This window comes from Lactuca virosa, chromosome 1 (assembly GCF_052849685.1).
Source record: "Lactuca virosa cultivar CGN04683 chromosome 1, Lactuca_virosa_CGN04683_v6, whole genome shotgun sequence".
Taxonomy (NCBI): domain Eukaryota; kingdom Viridiplantae; phylum Streptophyta; class Magnoliopsida; order Asterales; family Asteraceae; genus Lactuca; species Lactuca virosa.
Window position 1 is genome coordinate 96,708,521 of NC_136426.1, and position 18,662 is coordinate 96,727,182.

General features: G+C 36.2%; 1 protein-coding gene across 1 annotated transcript; it reads right to left on the reverse strand.

Moving 5' to 3' along the window:
- Positions 1-3,432: 3,432 nt before the first annotated feature.
- LOC145152078 (carbonic anhydrase Nec1-like) lies at positions 3,433-6,110 on the reverse strand. The gene is made up of 7 exons (XM_079075382.1): positions 5,843-6,110; positions 5,450-5,667; positions 4,961-5,067; positions 4,274-4,376; positions 3,847-4,014; positions 3,702-3,755; positions 3,433-3,617 (listed from the first exon to the last, which is right to left on the reverse strand). The coding sequence occupies exons 1-7, from the start codon at positions 5,937-5,939 to the stop codon at positions 3,537-3,539; spliced, it is 828 nt and encodes a 275-aa protein (XP_078931508.1). The 5' UTR covers positions 5,940-6,110; the 3' UTR covers positions 3,433-3,536.
- Between the last annotated feature and the right edge of the window lie 12,552 nt (positions 6,111-18,662).

Genomic DNA, 18,662 nt, shown 5'->3' on the forward strand with positions numbered 1-18,662 from the left:
TTTTGGTGAGAAAAGGCATTGACGATGAGACGGTAAACTGTAAAGGACAGTACAAGGGAGAAGCCTCTGAAACCGGATGTTTTCCTGGAGGCCGCGCTACAAAACCCTATTTCGTACTATACACTTTAGCCTTACAAATGTAGGAACCATAGTGTGTGAAGAGGCGTCTTTCCTTCGTGCACTATGGTCTGCATTGGTGATTTAAAGTGCCCCCACTGGGCACATCTCTGTTTCCTTTGTCTTGCACACCGCGACTGCATCTAACCGTGATCTATTTGTTGGGTTTTGAGCATTCTAACACTCCTATGGTGTACATGCAACCCTATAAACCTTGGATCTATGTTTTCTCTATTATACATACAAATATTAAATATTCCAAGGTTTCATCCTAACTAGCATATTATGAAGCACCTATACTACAAAGTTCTAGTTAGATGACATACCTTTTGATGTAGCTTGATGTCTTCAAGCTTTAAGAGCTTAGCCCCAATAGTGTGGAAGCCTCAAATGGAATCACAAATCACCAAAACACCTTGGAAGAACTTGAGAGAATATGTATGCACACTAAAATCGGCTCATTCTTATTTTCACACACTTGTGCCAATTTTGTGAGCCAAGGACCCCTTTATATATTATGGAGGATTAGGGTTACATCCATGTAAACCCTAATACCCATGACCTTTCATTTACATAGGATCCATGGGTTAAAAGCTCCATGGACCATCCATGAAAGCTTAGCCCAACCTAAATGAACTTGGCCCATTCCATATATATAAGAGTCCATATTTAATTAGTTCTTTTTTGATCACTTAATTAATTCTAAATTAATTCTTGATCAATACTAATTAAATAATATGATTCCATATTAATATATTAGAACTTATAATATATTAATATAAATCATAAATATACTATTCTCAAAAGACTATCCATATAAATTGTGCCGGTGAAGTGCAACCCAAATGGACCATGCCGGGTCGGGTCAAGTACATACCAAATATAGTTATGGACTTAGACATTAATCCAACACTATTCGCCCATCAAGTGGTTGAGAATGTGGTTTATGGCTCTAAAGCGGGGAACATTTTGAGGATGCGTAGGGTCCATGAAGGACTAATTCTGACCATGTTGACTGATGTTGACCAAGTTCTATGGTACCTTTCTTTTTCCTTTTTAGTTTAGCTCATCCCGATCTCATATTAGTCTTGTTCTAACTTGAGGACAAGTTAGGTTTAAGCTTGGGGTGATTTGATAGCTTATTTTATTTCCTTATTTTTATTAGTTTATTTTAGATTTTTAGCTCTTTTTATTAGTATTGCATTGTATATTCTTTATTTTCTTTATCATGGATCGTATCAGCGACTTTTTATTTTGCATGAGGAATTTTGCAGGGTTATGGAGCTCATTGCGGTTGTGGTTTGACTGGAGTTGGGCTTAGTGGGCTTTCCGATGCATTATTGGGCTTGGCGGATCCACCAAAGAAGACTTGGGCCTTAAAGAGTTGAAGACTTGGATATTTTGGGCTTGTAAAGATGGGTCATAAACATTTAATTTGGGCTTAGAGCATCCATTCCTTAAAGCTAAATGATGATTGGTTGGTTTAAATCACATGGATATGGAGGGGACCAAAGGAATCTTTGGTAATGGAAGGGTGGAGTGGAGGAATGAAGGACCAATAGCATTACAACAACATTTGCGCGGGTGGAATTTTCGTCGCGCGGGTACCCGCGCAACTGCCCAGTTTGGGCATTTTGGTCATTTGGCTTGGCATTTTGGAGACCTGCAAGAGGCGATTTTGGAGCTAGAAACCCATTTCCTTTCATCTTTCCAAATCTTAGGTAGTTTCTTTATGCAATTAGACTTTTGTTATTGTTATTTTGTTGCCATGAGTGGCTAATTTCCCTATTTTGGTAGACCTTGGCTAAAACCTCTGAATGTTTGTGGGTTTTTGAAGGATTTATGCTTATTTATCATTTATCTTATGTCTATGATTCTAGTTCATATTTCCTATGCTTGTTTAGTGCTTTGATCATGAGCTTGGTACTTTAATAAGCAATTGTTGGTTTATTTCTTTGGTTTAGCATTGAATCATTGAATTTACTTAAAACAAATGCTTTATGATGGTAGAAATCATCTCTAGCTTATGAATCATAACTCCTTTATGGATGTGTAAGCATTGACATCCTCTAGGAATTGGGGATTTCTTCATTCTTAAGGCTAATCAACTTCTTGGGTTCAATTGCTTCAATTAAACCCTTGATCTTGATTAAGAAGGTGTGTTGTGGGCTTCCCCAACCTCCATACTACCTAAGAGGAATCTTGACATATCATGCTTCATGATTGCTATAACCAATTTGGGATGAATGATAAGCTTCATGTTGAATCCTAATGATAAACACACAAATGTTCATTGTGTTGAATTGCCTTGGTTAACCAATTATTCTCAACATTCGAGCATCTCACCATCTAGCTTATTTGCAAGCTTTTTAGTTATTCAAGTCTTTTAATTTTCAAGCAATCATAACCACCCCCCCCCCCATTTTAGTTTAATTGTAGTTAGTTAGTTTTTTTACAATAGTTCTTTTAGATTGCATTGGTGATTGAATACAACCATTTCCCCGAGGATTGATACCCCTTTTTACCATTATATTACGTTTTATTTGCAAACAAATGGTGTAATTTGCTTGGTAGACTTGACATCCCACCACTCTCTCTCTCTCTCTCTCTCTCTCTCTCTCTCTCTCTCTCTCTCTCTCTCTCTCTCTCTCTCTCTCTCTCTCTTATATATATATATATATATATATATATATATATATATATATATATATATAATTTTTAAAGTAGAAAAAAAAACATATCAAAGGTATTACAGTAATTTTATTTTTTAGAAGGATCAAATATTCTACGAAACTAACTGAAAAATGACTATTTCTATAAATTTTGAGATATTTGGACTAATTTTCTGAAAAAAAAAAACAACCAATGTGGACCATTTTGCAGTTTTATCTTTATTTTATTTTGTTTTAATACGAGATATTTGATTTACTTAATTTTCATTTTCCCATATTTATTTGGAAGGTTAATTAGAGGAATGTATTTCCAATTTCAATATTTCCAAATTTTGGCATACATACCAAATTTAGTTCCCAACGGATTTTGTAAGCCTTTCAAATACACTATACACTTTTTGATCAATAATACTCATCCCTTTGAACAATCATTTGGTATTTGCTTTTGTTTTGCGTTAGGTTTCATATGTCTATATGAAATTTGAATTCAAACATCGTACATACATATATGCACGTAATGCACATAAGGGATGGAGATTGTTGAGTGTTATTTATAATGGGACTAAAACAAGACTTGTACAGTAGTTCAATTCTTGTTTTTTTTATTTAGAAAAAAATATGGTCATATAAAAAGAGTAATTAATAATAAAAAAAAGAATCAATATATATCATTAATAGAGAACCAAGATGGGTATCATGTACTACAAAATATTTAAGTATCTATAACGACCCATACATCCAATATATCTATTGTGTCGAAGCTGGACCATAAACTCTAAGGTCTCGTTGATTCACCGGCTGTATTGGTCTTGCATTATTTTCTGCATACTGCAATACAAAAATCAATTTCAACTTACTTGTGGGTTAAAAAAAACAAGAAAATTAGCATTCATCTGCTCAACTGACACTTACGTCGTGCACAGCCTCTCGAAGCAATTTAACTTGATCTATTGAAACAGTTCTTATCTGTATAAGAAATTAAAATCGTTAGTCAACTTATAAAACATTATGGCTCTTTGTTTTGTTGATTACAAACGTAATGATTTTACATTTATACCTTTTTGCTTATGGTCCAAACAACTCCTTCAGTGCAAGGAGGAACAGTAAGTGAGCCGATGTATCTGTAGTATCTTCTATTACTCATTTGAATCTCTTTAGGGTCTATAACTCCACTGTGTCCATGCTCACCCTTTTGGTCTATCATGGCTGTTATATTTACCATCAACTGCAAATGGTTGTTTAAATATGTAAATTCATTTGAAGACTATGTTCAAGGAAATCATTGTTACAAATGTGATAACTACCACTAGAACAATATGATGTATTTTAAAAGAATAATATTAATTTGGGATGCAGTCAGTATAATGAAGTAGAATGAAAACACAACTAAATTAAGCAATGAAAAATAAGTTACCGAAAGAGAATTAGAGGGTGAAAACTGAAAAATAAAAGGATAAAAAAAGTTAAGGGTAGTAAAAGGTTACCTTTGAAAGAAAATGGTCAGGTTTGCCAATATTGTAAAGAACAGCAATGACAGCTATTTTGCCATCAGCGCTGAGGTGGACAAGATGTAGTTCCATGGCATATCTGTTCATATATAATCATATAGTCAAGGAAATTGCTCAACAACTAAGGTAATTATCTTAATAATAAATATTTGATTTAATATGTGATTTTATAAAAAAATATTTGTTATTAAATTAAATAGATAAACTTAACTTTTTTAAATTTAAGTTTTTTAATTAAAAATTTATTTGAAATTTAAATATGAAATTTGTACTCTTCATATGAAAATTACTGTATACAAAGTATTTATCCTTCAGAGAAAATATTATTGATAGTTTTAGAAAATGGTAACTGAACCATCTGAACAATATATATTTATACAGGGCTAATTATTCATTTTGCTTTTATTAACGGGTGCTTAACATATCTCAAAAACTGTTGTTGTTTTTTTTTAATTTTATATGAACCCATGCATAAACCCTAACGAGTTCGAATGGGCTTATCATTGTTTTTTTTAAATGTTTGTGAATCATCATAGAAAGATAGATATATATTTTTTATATGTGAAATGCACAATATATATATATATATATATATATATATATATATATATATATATATATATATATATATATATATATATATATATATATATATATATATACCTTCTGCCATTGATGGAATGCTCTGAAGGCGAGTGCCAATGAGCTTGTTTCAAAGCATACTCGGTGCCATTTATGCGAATTGACCCCGCATCTCCTTCCCATTCTAGCTGCAACATTAAATTCTTAATAAAATTAAAATCATCAATACTTAAAACACGCCAGCACGCCAAATAATAAAATTCTATAAAAAGTCAAAACCACCAAGATGACAATCATAAAGTGTTCCATGTAAATTTTCTTTTCAAAAATACGAAAGTTACCAACATATACTTCATCATGTTAACAACTAAAATGATGTTTTACGAAAATCCATGAAACCAAACTCAATAAGCAAAAAAGAATATATTAATTTATTCATTAATAAAATCTCAAAACCCAACTTTTTATAAAAATAATTAAATTATCGAAAAATAGTGGGCATCTAATCAAAGGTGGCCAAATAATTAATTAATTATATTAAGTAATATCCAAGGTATATTTTGGTCATACCATAATGTCATGACCTCTATTCTTGATCGTAGCATTACGAGCCTTGTAGTTTGTGAACAGCTTGTTAGAACTGGCCATCATCTCCACCCTCTGACTCGACATATCAATCGGAGATTGCATCGTCCCGTTGCTGCACGCCGACCATTCTTTCTTTATCTCCCCCCATTTCTCCGGCCCCATATGCCCACCTCTCGCATAATCAAATTCTCTTTCATCCTCTACATTTATACACACACAAGATCATTAAACTTTAAAAACGAAAAACAATGGAGAAACCATGTTAGTTATCATGTGGTTTTTCTGAGTTTCAACCCATGGTTCTCTCTGTTAGCTAGATATGATCATCAAGTCAAAAACCAGTATATAACGTCATAACGAGGTTTAGGGCATTACCAACTTCTTGAGCTTGGGTCGGTGATGGATGAGACAATATAAATATAAACAAAAGAAACCCAAGTGCCAAAATGGTCTTTGATTTCATAGTCTTCATGTTTTCACACACACACACACACACAAGAGAGAGAGAGAGAGAGAGAGAGAGAGAGAGAGAGAGATGATATATATATATAGAAAGACAGGGCCGGAGTAGAGAGTTGATAGGTAGTGTGTGTGAGAGAGAGAGCGAGAGAAAAATGAGACGAATATGTTATATGTGGCTTCTGATATGAGTTTATATATAAGGAGGATCATATATGCAATACGCACAAAGAAGACCTTTATGTGAGTGAAACGACGTGGAACGTTCTTCTATGGTTCTAGTATAAGGGCAATTGGGTAATTTCGAGTATGTAAAGTTATGACTGAAACACAGCTAATAAGGTGTGAATGAACATCATTTTTTTTTTGTCTATTGTTTTTTTACAAAGAGAAAAACGTGTGGACGTGTCATGTGTTGTGTCATGTGTCTCCGAGTCCGAAGTTTTACCAAAATCTTTGAAATCAAATCTGCATATATTTTCCTTTAGAATTCGAATGCCCATAATTGGAAATTCTCGGCGAAAACGATAGAAATTAGATCCGAATTTGATTGATCGTGATGCAGTCGAAATCATGATTTATTTTAGATTCAAATTTTTTATGTCACCATCCTCCTCATTTTGTCACCTCCCATCCTTAGCAATATTCTCTCTTTCACATCACCGCATATAACTAGCCACTAATCAAACATCTTTTTCATCTGGTCAACTAAAACAAGTTGTACAAGTACCAAAACAGAGTAATACCAACTATGTAATGAAAGCAAACCAAAGGATCATCGGGATACCACGAATGGTGTTCCCGCCGGTACCACATCATAAAAAAAAACGCTCGTCCTATTGATACTTAGAGCATAACGACCAATTTATATTTTATATTTCAACATTTTAAGAGAAATAATTATTATTATTTTTAAAACAAATATTAACTAAACAAAAAAATATATTAATTAAAATTTCTCAAAACATTACCTAATAATACAAAAATATAGCACTTTTAATTGAAAAGACATAAAACTTATATATATATATATATATATATATATATATATATATATATATATATATATATATATATATATATATATATATATATATATATAGGGCTGATTTATTGTGAGAATAAGTTAAAATGTGGATGACATCTATTGTGCGGACGTATGTGTATGGTTCTATTCTATTAAAATGACTAAGTGAATATGTTGTTTAGTAATATGAATACGTTCAAACTCACATAAATATCGTCATTATCATGCATTCTCACTAGTTTTTATTCATTTTTGTTCTCACGCATTGTTTTTCACACATTCTCATTTTTATAGAATACGGTTATTAAGAACACATTATGACAGAATAAGAATCATAAAAAAAATCCATAATACCCTTACAGAAGATTTAATTAGTGAAAATGTATGATAATGATAATAGTTATGTGAGTTTAAACGTATTCACATTACCAAACAGCAAATTTCTCTTAGTCATTCTCAGATAATAACATTGTCTATACGTCTGCACAATAGATGTTAATCCACATATGAACCTATATATATATATATATATATATATATATATATATATATATATATATATATATATATATATATATATATATATATACAGGGTCCGGATCCGATAGGAACCCAAAATTTGGTAGGAACCGTGAGGACTAATCTCGACCAATCAACCTCATTAAGGGTAATTTCGCCCAAACCTAAAACTAAATGAGTTGGGCCTTATTAACACGCGTTCTTCATAACCTGATACCATCGACTTCTTCTTCACGTAAACAGACGTCATATCCAAATCGAAAATCAAATTTCAAGCTTCTTATGGGTTCAATTCAATGTACATTCAACAATTGATCAATAGATCGGGTTAGATTTACTAAATTAAATCGATTTTAGATACATTGATTGAAGAATTCAATTGATTTCGAAAACAAATCTGTGTTTTCGTTGTTTTCATATCAAATCTCTACTTCAATTCACATGAAAAATCATTTGTTTTCTTCAAATCATTATGATTCACGGATGTAATTCGAGTGTAATGAAGTGAATTTCTGATTGAAATTTTGGATTTACAATAGAAAATTTATGTGTACTCTATTTACGAATTTTAGGTAAAAAATCCGATTTTTTCAGTTGTAATCTTATGTTATTTAATCGAATTTCAATAATGAGTTTACTGGCACAATGATTAATAGGATTCAATCGATTAGAATAGAATTGATGCAATGTTTGTGTTTAATCTTCATATAAATACCTAAAAAAAGAAACTTTTGATCTGTATTGAAATTTGTTACTTTACAGTCTAAATTTTTTATCATATATCCATGATATGTTGATTAATGTACTTAATTTTAACTGTTTTGATCATTTGTTGTTAAAAATTTGATTAAAATAATTGTTGTGGATCATATGTTGATAATTGCATTATTTTGATTAATTATACTTTGAGAATGAACTGAAATTTTGCTAAATGTTGGCTTCTGCTGTCTAATATATGAAAATTTGTTTAATAAGATGATTTTACAACTAAAAGAACAATGATGGATCAAGATTCTGAAGAAACTGAATCTCCAATGGATGTTGATGAACAAACTATTCAAAAGAAAAAGAAGATGAACTTTATCAAAAAAGCTGTAATCAAGTTATGATGCAAAAATATTATTTTTCATTTAAATTCTTATATGTTATTAACAGTATTTTATGTTATTTCATGTAATGTTTATGGATCATATAACATTTACATTATTATATTGATTTTTTAAACAGAAATGATTGGATCTTCATCCATATCATCATCTGCATCTGTTATAATTGACAAGAAACCAAATGGAAAAATGTATTGTACTCTAGTTGTTGATAATGCACCATATGACAAACAAGCCATAAACTCCTTTGATAGCCTCTTTCTCCTTCTTCCTTCTCCAAATCGTCGGAGCTTAGCCCTAGGTGGCTTGGGTGGTGTTTTTGACGATAATGAAAGGCTTAACATCCTTTAATCTAATTCGTAACCGAGCCGCAGTTACCTGTTCTGTGACAACCCGAAACTTTTCCGTTTCCATTATGTGATTTCCGTTAATAAAATTTGAATTTTATTAATCTTCCGTCGAACCTTTGATTTAGAAAATCATCTGGTGTTATATAATTAAAATTATATATGCAAGTCGGAACCAAAACCGCCCAAAACCCCTACGCTTTTTCTGAGTTTTTCATGTTTTCAGGGGGGGAATACAAGCAAAAGTACAAGGAAACTTGTGCTCAAAGTATATTATTTTGTTTAAGATAATTATATCTTCAGTATGCTTTTAACACGGAAAACAGTTTTACCAAACGATTAAGAAATCAACTCGTAGAAATAGTTTTCAAAACTAGGGTAACGAACTTGTGAATCATGTAGCAAAACGTATTACTTTATAAAGGATTCATGCAAATCATAAAAAGGATTTTCCATATTATTACTTGTAAATTTGTTAGTCTAGTTGGAGACACGTCCTTGGTAACACTCACCACCGAGACAGAGTGTAGGACTAGCACTTATGACCAAAATCTCTTGTAGGGAGAGCGTGACTGTTGTGTATAGATCTATACGGGACTGACTATCCCGCATCTCGCTGCTAGCTACAGTGGGACCGGTAGGTCTACGGGTGACAAAGTCATAAAGGATATTGGCCCCGATACGTGTCATATCAAGTTAATGTATGGTTATAAAACTCACAATGTAGATAACAGAGATTTACTTTTGTAATAATGAATCAAGTGAACTAACCTCAAAGTAATAACCGATTTGATTACTGGAGGGTATTAACTGTACCTTCAGGATTTAGTTCATCACGTTTTCTTTTCATTAGTTTTATTTATGTAATAAGGCTAATACACCTCACTGGGAGTAACCAGGGCTTTTAAAAGAAAACTACGTTTATCGATATAAGTATGGTAGATACTTGTACACCTCAGTTTAGAACGGATAACCAACCATCAACTTTTAGGGAAAAATATAGGATTTTCCCGGGATAACTCGGCTTTTCATAAACGGATTGTTTAACAAGTAACCAACGGATATTCATATTCATTCCATGACACCTTGGATTGTACATATATTGTATGAATTTGGGAGTCATGGAAGGAACAGGCTTTCGAACACGCTTTTCATAAGAAAATATAGGATTTTCTTGAGGAACACTTTCCCAAAAGGATTCAAGAACATTTTTCCACCAAAACTGAATGCTTATGAACTCACCAGCTTTATACTGATATTCTTTCAAACTGCTTGTATTCTCAGGGAATCAGTAGACAGGTACTTCTTGGATTCAGAGAAGCCGAAGCAATAAGAGTCATGTTCTTTATAAATTACATACTTTTGATGTAATTAAAACAAGTTTCAAACTGATGTAAACATTTTTCTTTATATATATATATATATATATATATATATATATATATATATATATATATATATATATATATATATATATATCCACTGTACTGGTTGTGTTGCTATGTTTCCTATTATTCATTGGTTGTGATGCTAAACATGACGTCCTCCACCCCGGAACGATTCCGCCATTTCGGTTTCGGGGTGTGACAGATTGGTATCAGACCCCTTGTTTATAGCGAACTAAGTATACCGAACCTTACATGGTATACAACTATAAACATTAAGGGGCCTAAGTGCTCTAAACTAAAAGTATACTTTCAAAAATATAAGTATTTTTTTACACAAGTATACCCGAGTACCAGAACCAGAGTCATAGATAGAACGAAACAAAAGTATTTGGATGTTGGGGCACTGCGGTTAAACCTGGGCAGTTATGTAATCATGTCTAGGGTCAATATAGCTTGATCAACTATATTCATTCGAGACATGCCCAACATATGCTTGGGAGTGACCGTGGTGTTACAGCAAGCCTAAAACTTACCAAGAACAAAAATATTCAACATAAAATACTATAGGAGTATTTTAGCTAGAGCCAAATTTAATATATAGACTTCACGTGTTACTACCTCTTCTTTCTTAAGCGGTAACTTACTTGCGTTAGTAACCCTTCTTAGCTTATCGCTTGGTAGAACACTTTTAATATCAGGATGAGATATATCTTGTTTCATATATCTTGAGGACTTACCATCCTCTTTTCCTGGTTGTTTCTAGAACAAAGATGCCTCCCCGACCAAGACCCATCAGAAGGAACAACAACACTCCGCCACCGCCACCTCCATAATTCGATCCTGCCATGTTCCAAGCAGCAGTTACCGCCGCCGTAACTGCAGCAATGGCACAAGTGAACTCTGGTGGGGCTGGAGGTGGAACCGACCCCCAACGACAAGACGGAAGTCAGGGACATCAAAAGGAGTGTTCGTACAAGGACTTCATGACCGCAAAACCCAAGTCCTTCGACGGAAACGGAGGTGTTATCGCCCTGACTCGATGGTTCGAGAAGATCGAATCCATCTTCGAAATTTGGGCCTGTTCCGAAGCCAACAAGGTGAAGTTCGCCGCCTGCACCTTCACCGACAGAGCTTTGACCTGGTGGAATGGTCGAGTCAAAACCCTAACCCTGCCAGTGGCTAATGTCATGGGTTGGGAAAGACTGAAGGAACTCATGCTTGCGGAATACTGCCCGAGGGACGAGGTGCAAAAGTTGGAGCACGAACTCTGGAACTTGAAGATGAAGGGTTCCGACATCGCTGCCTACACCGCTAGGTTCTGTGATCTGGCTCTCCTCTGTCCGGGAATGGTTACCCCGGAAAGCAAGAAGATAGAGAGGTACATATGGGGACTGACGGCCCCAACCAAAGGAAATGTCTTGGCTGCTAGACCGACTACATTTGAGAGCGCTAAGGATCTGGCGCAGATTCTGATCGATCATGGGGTCGATCTGGATGAGGCAGTAGCGGTCGCCTGGTTTCCCCTGATACCTGCTGACCATGCTCAAAGCGAAGGCCATATCAGGACGAGTACAAGTCATAGCATACATGATCGAGCCAACAGCGGAAGCATAAGGTAATCGACTCATCTCAACTATCTCATCTTCTGTACTCGGGCTCTGAGCCTTGCTCAGTTTGGCATTGCTTTGGATCGGTAATTCTCCTTTCTTGGAGTTCTGCATGTTGAACCTTTTTAACACCTTATCCAAGTAGATACTCTGACTAAGTCCATTTAGTCTTTTACTCCTTTCTCTTAATATCCTTATCCCTAGGATATAGGCAGCTTCTCCAAGGTCCTTCATAGCAAAGCACTTCCCAAGCCAGGACTTAACCTCCTGCAAGGTTGGGATGTCATTTCCTATGAGTAGTATGTCATCTACATACAACACCAAAAAGCTAACTATACTCCCACTAGCTCTGACATACACGCAAGACTCATCTTCACTTCTTGAGAAACCAAACTCTTTGACCTTCTCATCGAAACAAAGATTCCAACTTCGAGATGTTTGTTTCAATCCATAAATGGATTTCTCAAGCTTGCACACTCTATTAGGATACTCTGCACTGACAAAACCCTCTGGCTGATTCATGTAAACATCTTCAACCAACTTTCCGTTAAAGAAAGCGGTTTTGACATCCATTTGCCATATTTCATAATCATGAAATGCAGCAATGGCTAGCATAACCCTAATAGACTTAATCTTTGCTACTGGTGAAAAGGTTTCATCATAATCAATACCCTGAGTCTGAGTAAAACCCTTCGCGACCAGTCGCGCTTTATAAGTGTGTACCTTTCCATCCATGTCGGTCTTCTTCTTGAAGATCCATTTGCACCCGATTGTCTTACGGCTTGGTGCATTGTCAACCAAGTTCCAAACTTGATTGTCATACATGGACTGTATCTCGCTGTCCATAGCCTCCTTCCATTTAGCAGACTCCGGGCCTGCCATGGCTTCCTTAACACTGTTAGGTTCATCCAGATTTACCAGTGTACTGTCACTGATAAATGTATCACCTTCCGTAGTAATATGAAATCCATAATAAAACTCAGGTGAGTTCCTAACCCTTGTGGAACGCCTCGGAGGTACAAACTCGTCAGCTGGATCAACAGGAGTTTCCTCCTCAGGTTGATTGCTAGTGTCTGAGGTTCCTTCACCAATTGACTCTTGAATTTCTTCAAGGTCAATTTGCCTCCCACTGTCTCCTTGGTTTATAAATTATCTCTCTCGAAAGACCCCTCTCCTAGCCACAAAGACCACATTCTCACTGGGTCTGTAAAAGAGGTAACCAAAAGATTTTTGTGGGTAGCCGATGAAAATACACCTTTCACTTCGAGGTTCGAGCTTGTCATGAGTCTCGCGCCTCACGAAAGCCTCGCAACCCCAAATCTTGATGTGGTCCAAATTGGGAACTTTCCCAGTCCACACTTCATTAGGTGTTTTGGCAACCTTCTTTGTAGGGACTAGATTAAGGATGTGGGCGGCAGTCTCTAAGGCATACCCCCAAAAAGATATTGGTAGCGAAGCTCGACTCATCATAGAGCGAACATGTCCAACAAGGTTCGATTACGCCTCTCAGCTACACCATTTAGATGTGGTGTCCTGGGAGGTGTCAATTGTGAGACAATCCCACACTCCTTAATATAGTCGAGGAACTCAGTACTAAGATACTCACCACCTCGATCGGATCGAAGCATCTTAATGTTCCTGCCCAATTGATTTTCTACTTCCTGTTTAAACTCTTTAAACCTTTCAAAAGTTTCTGACTTATGTTTGATTAAGTAGACATAACCATTTCTACTAAAATCATCAATAAAAGTCACATAATAGCGATTAGCATCCCTTGTGGCGGTTTTGAATGGTCCACATACATCAATATGTATAAGATCCAACAAACCCTCACCCCTTGCACAAGTACCAGTGAAGGGTGATCTTGTCATTTTTCCAAGTAGACAAGATTCACAACTATCATCCGACTTAAGGTCGAATGACTCCAATACTCCATCCTTTTGGAGCTGGCCTACGCGTTTCTTGCTTACATGTCCAAGACGACAATGCCACAAAGATGCTTTATCCAAGCTAGTAGAAGAATCGATACATAATACATTATTTCCTAAATTATCTACAACCGATACAGCTTCATACACACCATCATAAGGTAATGCTTTAAAATAAAGAACATTATTAAAGAAAGCATTAATACTACCAACTTCATTATCAAAAGAAAAGGTAAAACCTTGTTTGTACAAAGCATGAAAGGAAATAATATTCCTCGCCATTTCTGACGAGTACACACATTTATTCAAATCTAACTTTAACCCACTATCTAGCAACAAAGTATAAACTCCAATCTTGGTAACATGTGAAATCCTCCTATTCAGCATGATTAAGTTTATCTTCCCGTGCTCCACATCCTCACTTCTTCTTAGGTCCTGCAAATCAGAACATATGTGAATACCACATCCTGTATCAAGCACCCAAGAGTTAGAATATGGTGAGTTATTAGACAATATAGTATAAATACCTGCATGGGATGGTTTCACTTTCTCATCCTTGACATCCTGCAAGTACTTTGGGCAGTTTTGCTTCCAGTGCCCCTTATTCTGACAGTAGAAGCATTCAGCATCCTTAGGGATGGCAGAAGGAGTGATAGAACCACCTTTGGTTCCAGATGAGGAGCCTTCAAGAGACTTTCCCTTGGTACCCTTCGAAGGGTGCTTCCTCTTCTTCCCTTTGCCTTGCCCGATAGCCAAAACAGGGGTAGTAGTAGGAGTAGGAGTAGCAGCCGACTTACTTTTAAGACCACTTTCGGCAGTCTTCAGAAGTCCTTGAAGCTTACTGAGTGTGACTTCCTCCTTGTTCATGTGGTATGTGATACGAAATTGATCATAACACGAGGGCAAGGAGTGCAAAATGATATCAATTGCCAACTCCTCAGGGAAGTTCACATTCAGTTTCATTAGACGGTCCACATACCTTTGCATTTTCTACATGTGGCCCGTGATTGGTTCGCTATCCTTCATACGGGTAGTGATCATGGAGGAGATTATTTCATACCGCTCTTGACGAGCACTCTGATGGTACCTTTCCATCAGATCCTGATGCATCTCAAAAGGGTAATAGTCCTCATAGGACTTTTGGAGTTCAGCTGTCATGGTGGCCATCATGATGCATGCCACCTTGGTGGCATCTCTCTCATGTGCCTGATACTCAACGACCTCCTCAGGAGTAGCAGTGGACTCATCAAGCTCCTTTAGCTCCTTATCGAGGACATATTCCTTATCCTCGTAACGAGTGACCATCCTGATGTTCCGGATCCAATCCATGAAGTTGGAACCATCAAAGATGACCCTCCCACAAAGGTTCATGAGAGAAAAGGAGCCAGTAGGGTTAGAGCCCAAAGCATTGTTGTTGGAAGACATCTGAAAAGAAGAAAAACAAGTTTAGATTAGATATTTCAAATCCTTAATAATACACCCAAATGTAATATTAAGGCTAGGATCCAACACAATATATTATAACTTAGAAGAGGGATGCCGTAATCTAAGCTATAACATATTTGAAGGTAGGTGAATGACGATGCACCAATTTCCACCATGAAAACGAATTGAATTATTAGGTTTAATTGGTTTTGAAATTCCTAGATTCTTTTGAGATTCATTGAACTTTTCAATGGCATGTTTCAATCTCGATTGTGCCCTTCAAGTTTTGTGACTGGGATGCCGAGGATCACAAAACAAGGTGTGAATAACCATGCAAATTCACTTGGTACCCTTAATATTATCACCTAATCAATGTGTCGGTTAACCACACGCGCTCCACCGATCTATGATAAACATTAAGTCACCCTTCGTGATCCTTACTAGTCCAAGTTAGTGTGCCGATTAACCACACACGCTCCACCAACGACTTGGTAAGGTACAAAGTGTGAATTTCATGGGTTAGCACCATATTCACATTTTCATAAAGTAACTAAGATTGGGAATTTATAAAAGGTTTAGTTACTTTATAATATTGATTATACTTTTAATGAGAATTTAAAGTCATTGTCTTACCTGTTCGGCTAACGACCCTCCACCGATCAAGGAAGCGGTAGGTGAGAATGGACACCCATTAAGCTGCCATTTTATAGGCAACAACCTTATACCCCCCTTATAGACCGACTTCGTGAATGAGGCCTACTAACGGTAAAACGACTTAATCTTATACATATATATAATAATTAACCATTAATGTTATAAATAGTATAAGGGTTGAATTTTAACTTTTAAAACTCTAAGGGTTTGGAATTAAAGTATGTTAAAGTGTGTGTAACTTTACAAATTCCAAAACTTGAGGACAAGTTTTGAAACTATTCAAAACTTTTCATTTCATAATTTATGAATTAAAGGTTCATAAAAATGAAGACTCTTCATTTTCATGTAACTTATGTGTTTTAAGTGTGCATAAATGAAAGTGACCTTTGGAAATCCATAACTTGAGGACAAATTATGGACTCCATTAAAACACATAAATGATCAAGAATTATCAATAAACAATTTAGCAAATAATTCCTATGATCTAACAATAATTCCTAAGAACATGAACATCATATCAAAATTCCAAGAACATATGAAGACATATAATCATGCAATTTTTGATATAAGCCAATGTAAATGGATTAGCATAAACATTACACCATCTAAAACAGGTTTTAAAACACCAAAACAGTTTAGGGTAATGTTTCTAGTCCATTTCCAGCAGCAAAACTCGAAAATCTGCATTCTGAGGCTCCTACTCGTCGAGTGCACGAACCTACTCGACGAGTAGGATGAATTTATTCATGGACTCGGCGAGTCCCCCCATGGACTCGGCGAGTTCATGCTGCAGAATGCAGAAAACTTGAGTTTTTCAACAAGTTTGCATCAAGTATCAAACAAACAAGCCTAGGTTCTGATACCACTGTTGGGTTTTGAGCAAACTAACACTCCTAAGGTGTTCATGCAACCCTAGAAACCTTGGATCTATGTTTGTCTAAAATACATGCAAAATAATTTTCCAAGGTTCATAACCTATCTAGCATACATGGGGTACTTTTAAACATAAAAGATACTAGAAGAATTACATACCTTTGTTAGTGAGATGATTCCTTAGGAGTTTGAGAGCCAAGCACCAATAATGTGAATGCCTCAAATGGAAATCACAAATCACCACAAACTTGGAAAACTTATGAGAGAGCACTCTATACTCTAGAAAACGGCCACACCTTATGCACACACACACATAGTGTCTTTTCAAGCACCATAAGCCCCTTTATATAGTGTAGATGATTAGGGTTATGAACCATGCAAACCCTAATAACCCATGTGTTTTCCTATTCCAAGGATCCATAAAAGCTCTATGGATCATCCATGGACTCCCATTTAAGCTTAGCCCATTTCCTAATGAGTGTTAGCTCACACTATATAAATACAATAGCCCATTATTTAACTAGTCACCTTATGATCACTAAATTAATTCATAATTAATTTAAGATCAATACTAATTAAATAATACAATTTCACATTAATATATTATAACTTATAATATATTAATAGGCCGCAAATATACTCTTCTCATAATGTTATCCATATAAATAGTTCGGGTGAAGTGCAACCCAAATGGACCATGCCGGGTCAGGTATATACCAAATAAGTTATGGACTTAGACACCTTATCCAACAACAACAAACGGTGGAAGTCCACGCTGCTACTACTCCTGTAGCAGTTCCCGTTACTCCAATGAACCCCAGTCGCTATGCTGGAAAACTACCTATGTGCAACAAGTGCAACTACCATCATCAGGGACAGTGCCGGGAGATGTCGTGCACTAGCTGTGGCAAGAAGGGACACACAGCTCGATTCTGCAAAGGACCAGTCCAACCAACCAATCAGACTCCTGGAGCAGGTGCTGGTCAAGCCTGTTATGGCTGTGGAGAGGTTGGGCACTTCAAAAGAGATTGTCCCAAGGCAACAACAGGTGGCAATGCAGGAAGGGTGCTGGCGATGGGCCAGGAGGAAGCAGTCGCTGATCCCACCGTTGTTACGGGTACGTTCCTCCTTGACAACTCTTATGCATGCATTCTTTTCGACTCTGGTGCGGGAAGGAGTTTTGTTAGCCATGCATTCAAACATCTAATCAAATGTAAATCTCAACCCTTAACTGAAACATTTATCGTCGAGATGGCTAACGGAAAGAAAGAGAGCACTAACGACATATTCATAGGATATACTCTTACCCTAGACGATCATTCCTTTCTCATCGATCTTATGCTCGTTTCTATAAAAAGCTTCGATGTCATTATCGGCATGGATTGGTCGAGCCCCAATCGTGCTGATATCCTTTGCTACGAGAAAGCCATCCGCCTCAAACCTCCCTCTGGTGAAGCCCTCACTATTTACGGTGATAAACTCAGTTCGAACCTTCGTATCGTTTCATGCATCAAAGCCCAGAAATATCTGCGGAAGGAGTGCCATACGTTTCTAGCTCATGTTGTTGATGAAACGCAAAAAGTTAAAGACCTCGAGAGCATCCCCGAAGTCTGTAACTTTCCTGATGTCTTCCCCGAAGATCTTCCAGGGATTCCTCCCGAGCGCCAAGTTGATTTTCGTATCGATTTAATCCCCGGAGCTACTCCTGTAGCTAAATCCCCATACCGTCTAGCGCCGGCAGAATTGCAAGAGTTATCCAGCCAGCTCAATGAGCTGATCAGCAAAGGATTCATAAGACCGAGTTCCTCACCCTGGGGAGCTCCGATCTTATTCGTGAAAAAGAAAGATGGATCTTTCCGGAT

Excerpts from the sequence above, each read along its gene's own strand:
- LOC145152078 (XM_079075382.1), bottom strand. The coding sequence starts at position 5,939 with ATGAAGACTATGAAATCAAAGACCATTTTGGCACTTGGGTTTCTTTTG. Across the intron at positions 4,377-4,960 it reads CATTCCATCAATGGCAGAAG|ATATGCCATGGAACTACATC; the intron begins GTATATATATAT and ends ATATATGAACAG. Across the intron at positions 3,756-3,846 it reads TTTGGACCATAAGCAAAAAG|ATAAGAACTGTTTCAATAGA; the intron begins GTATAAATGTAA and ends TTTCTTATACAG.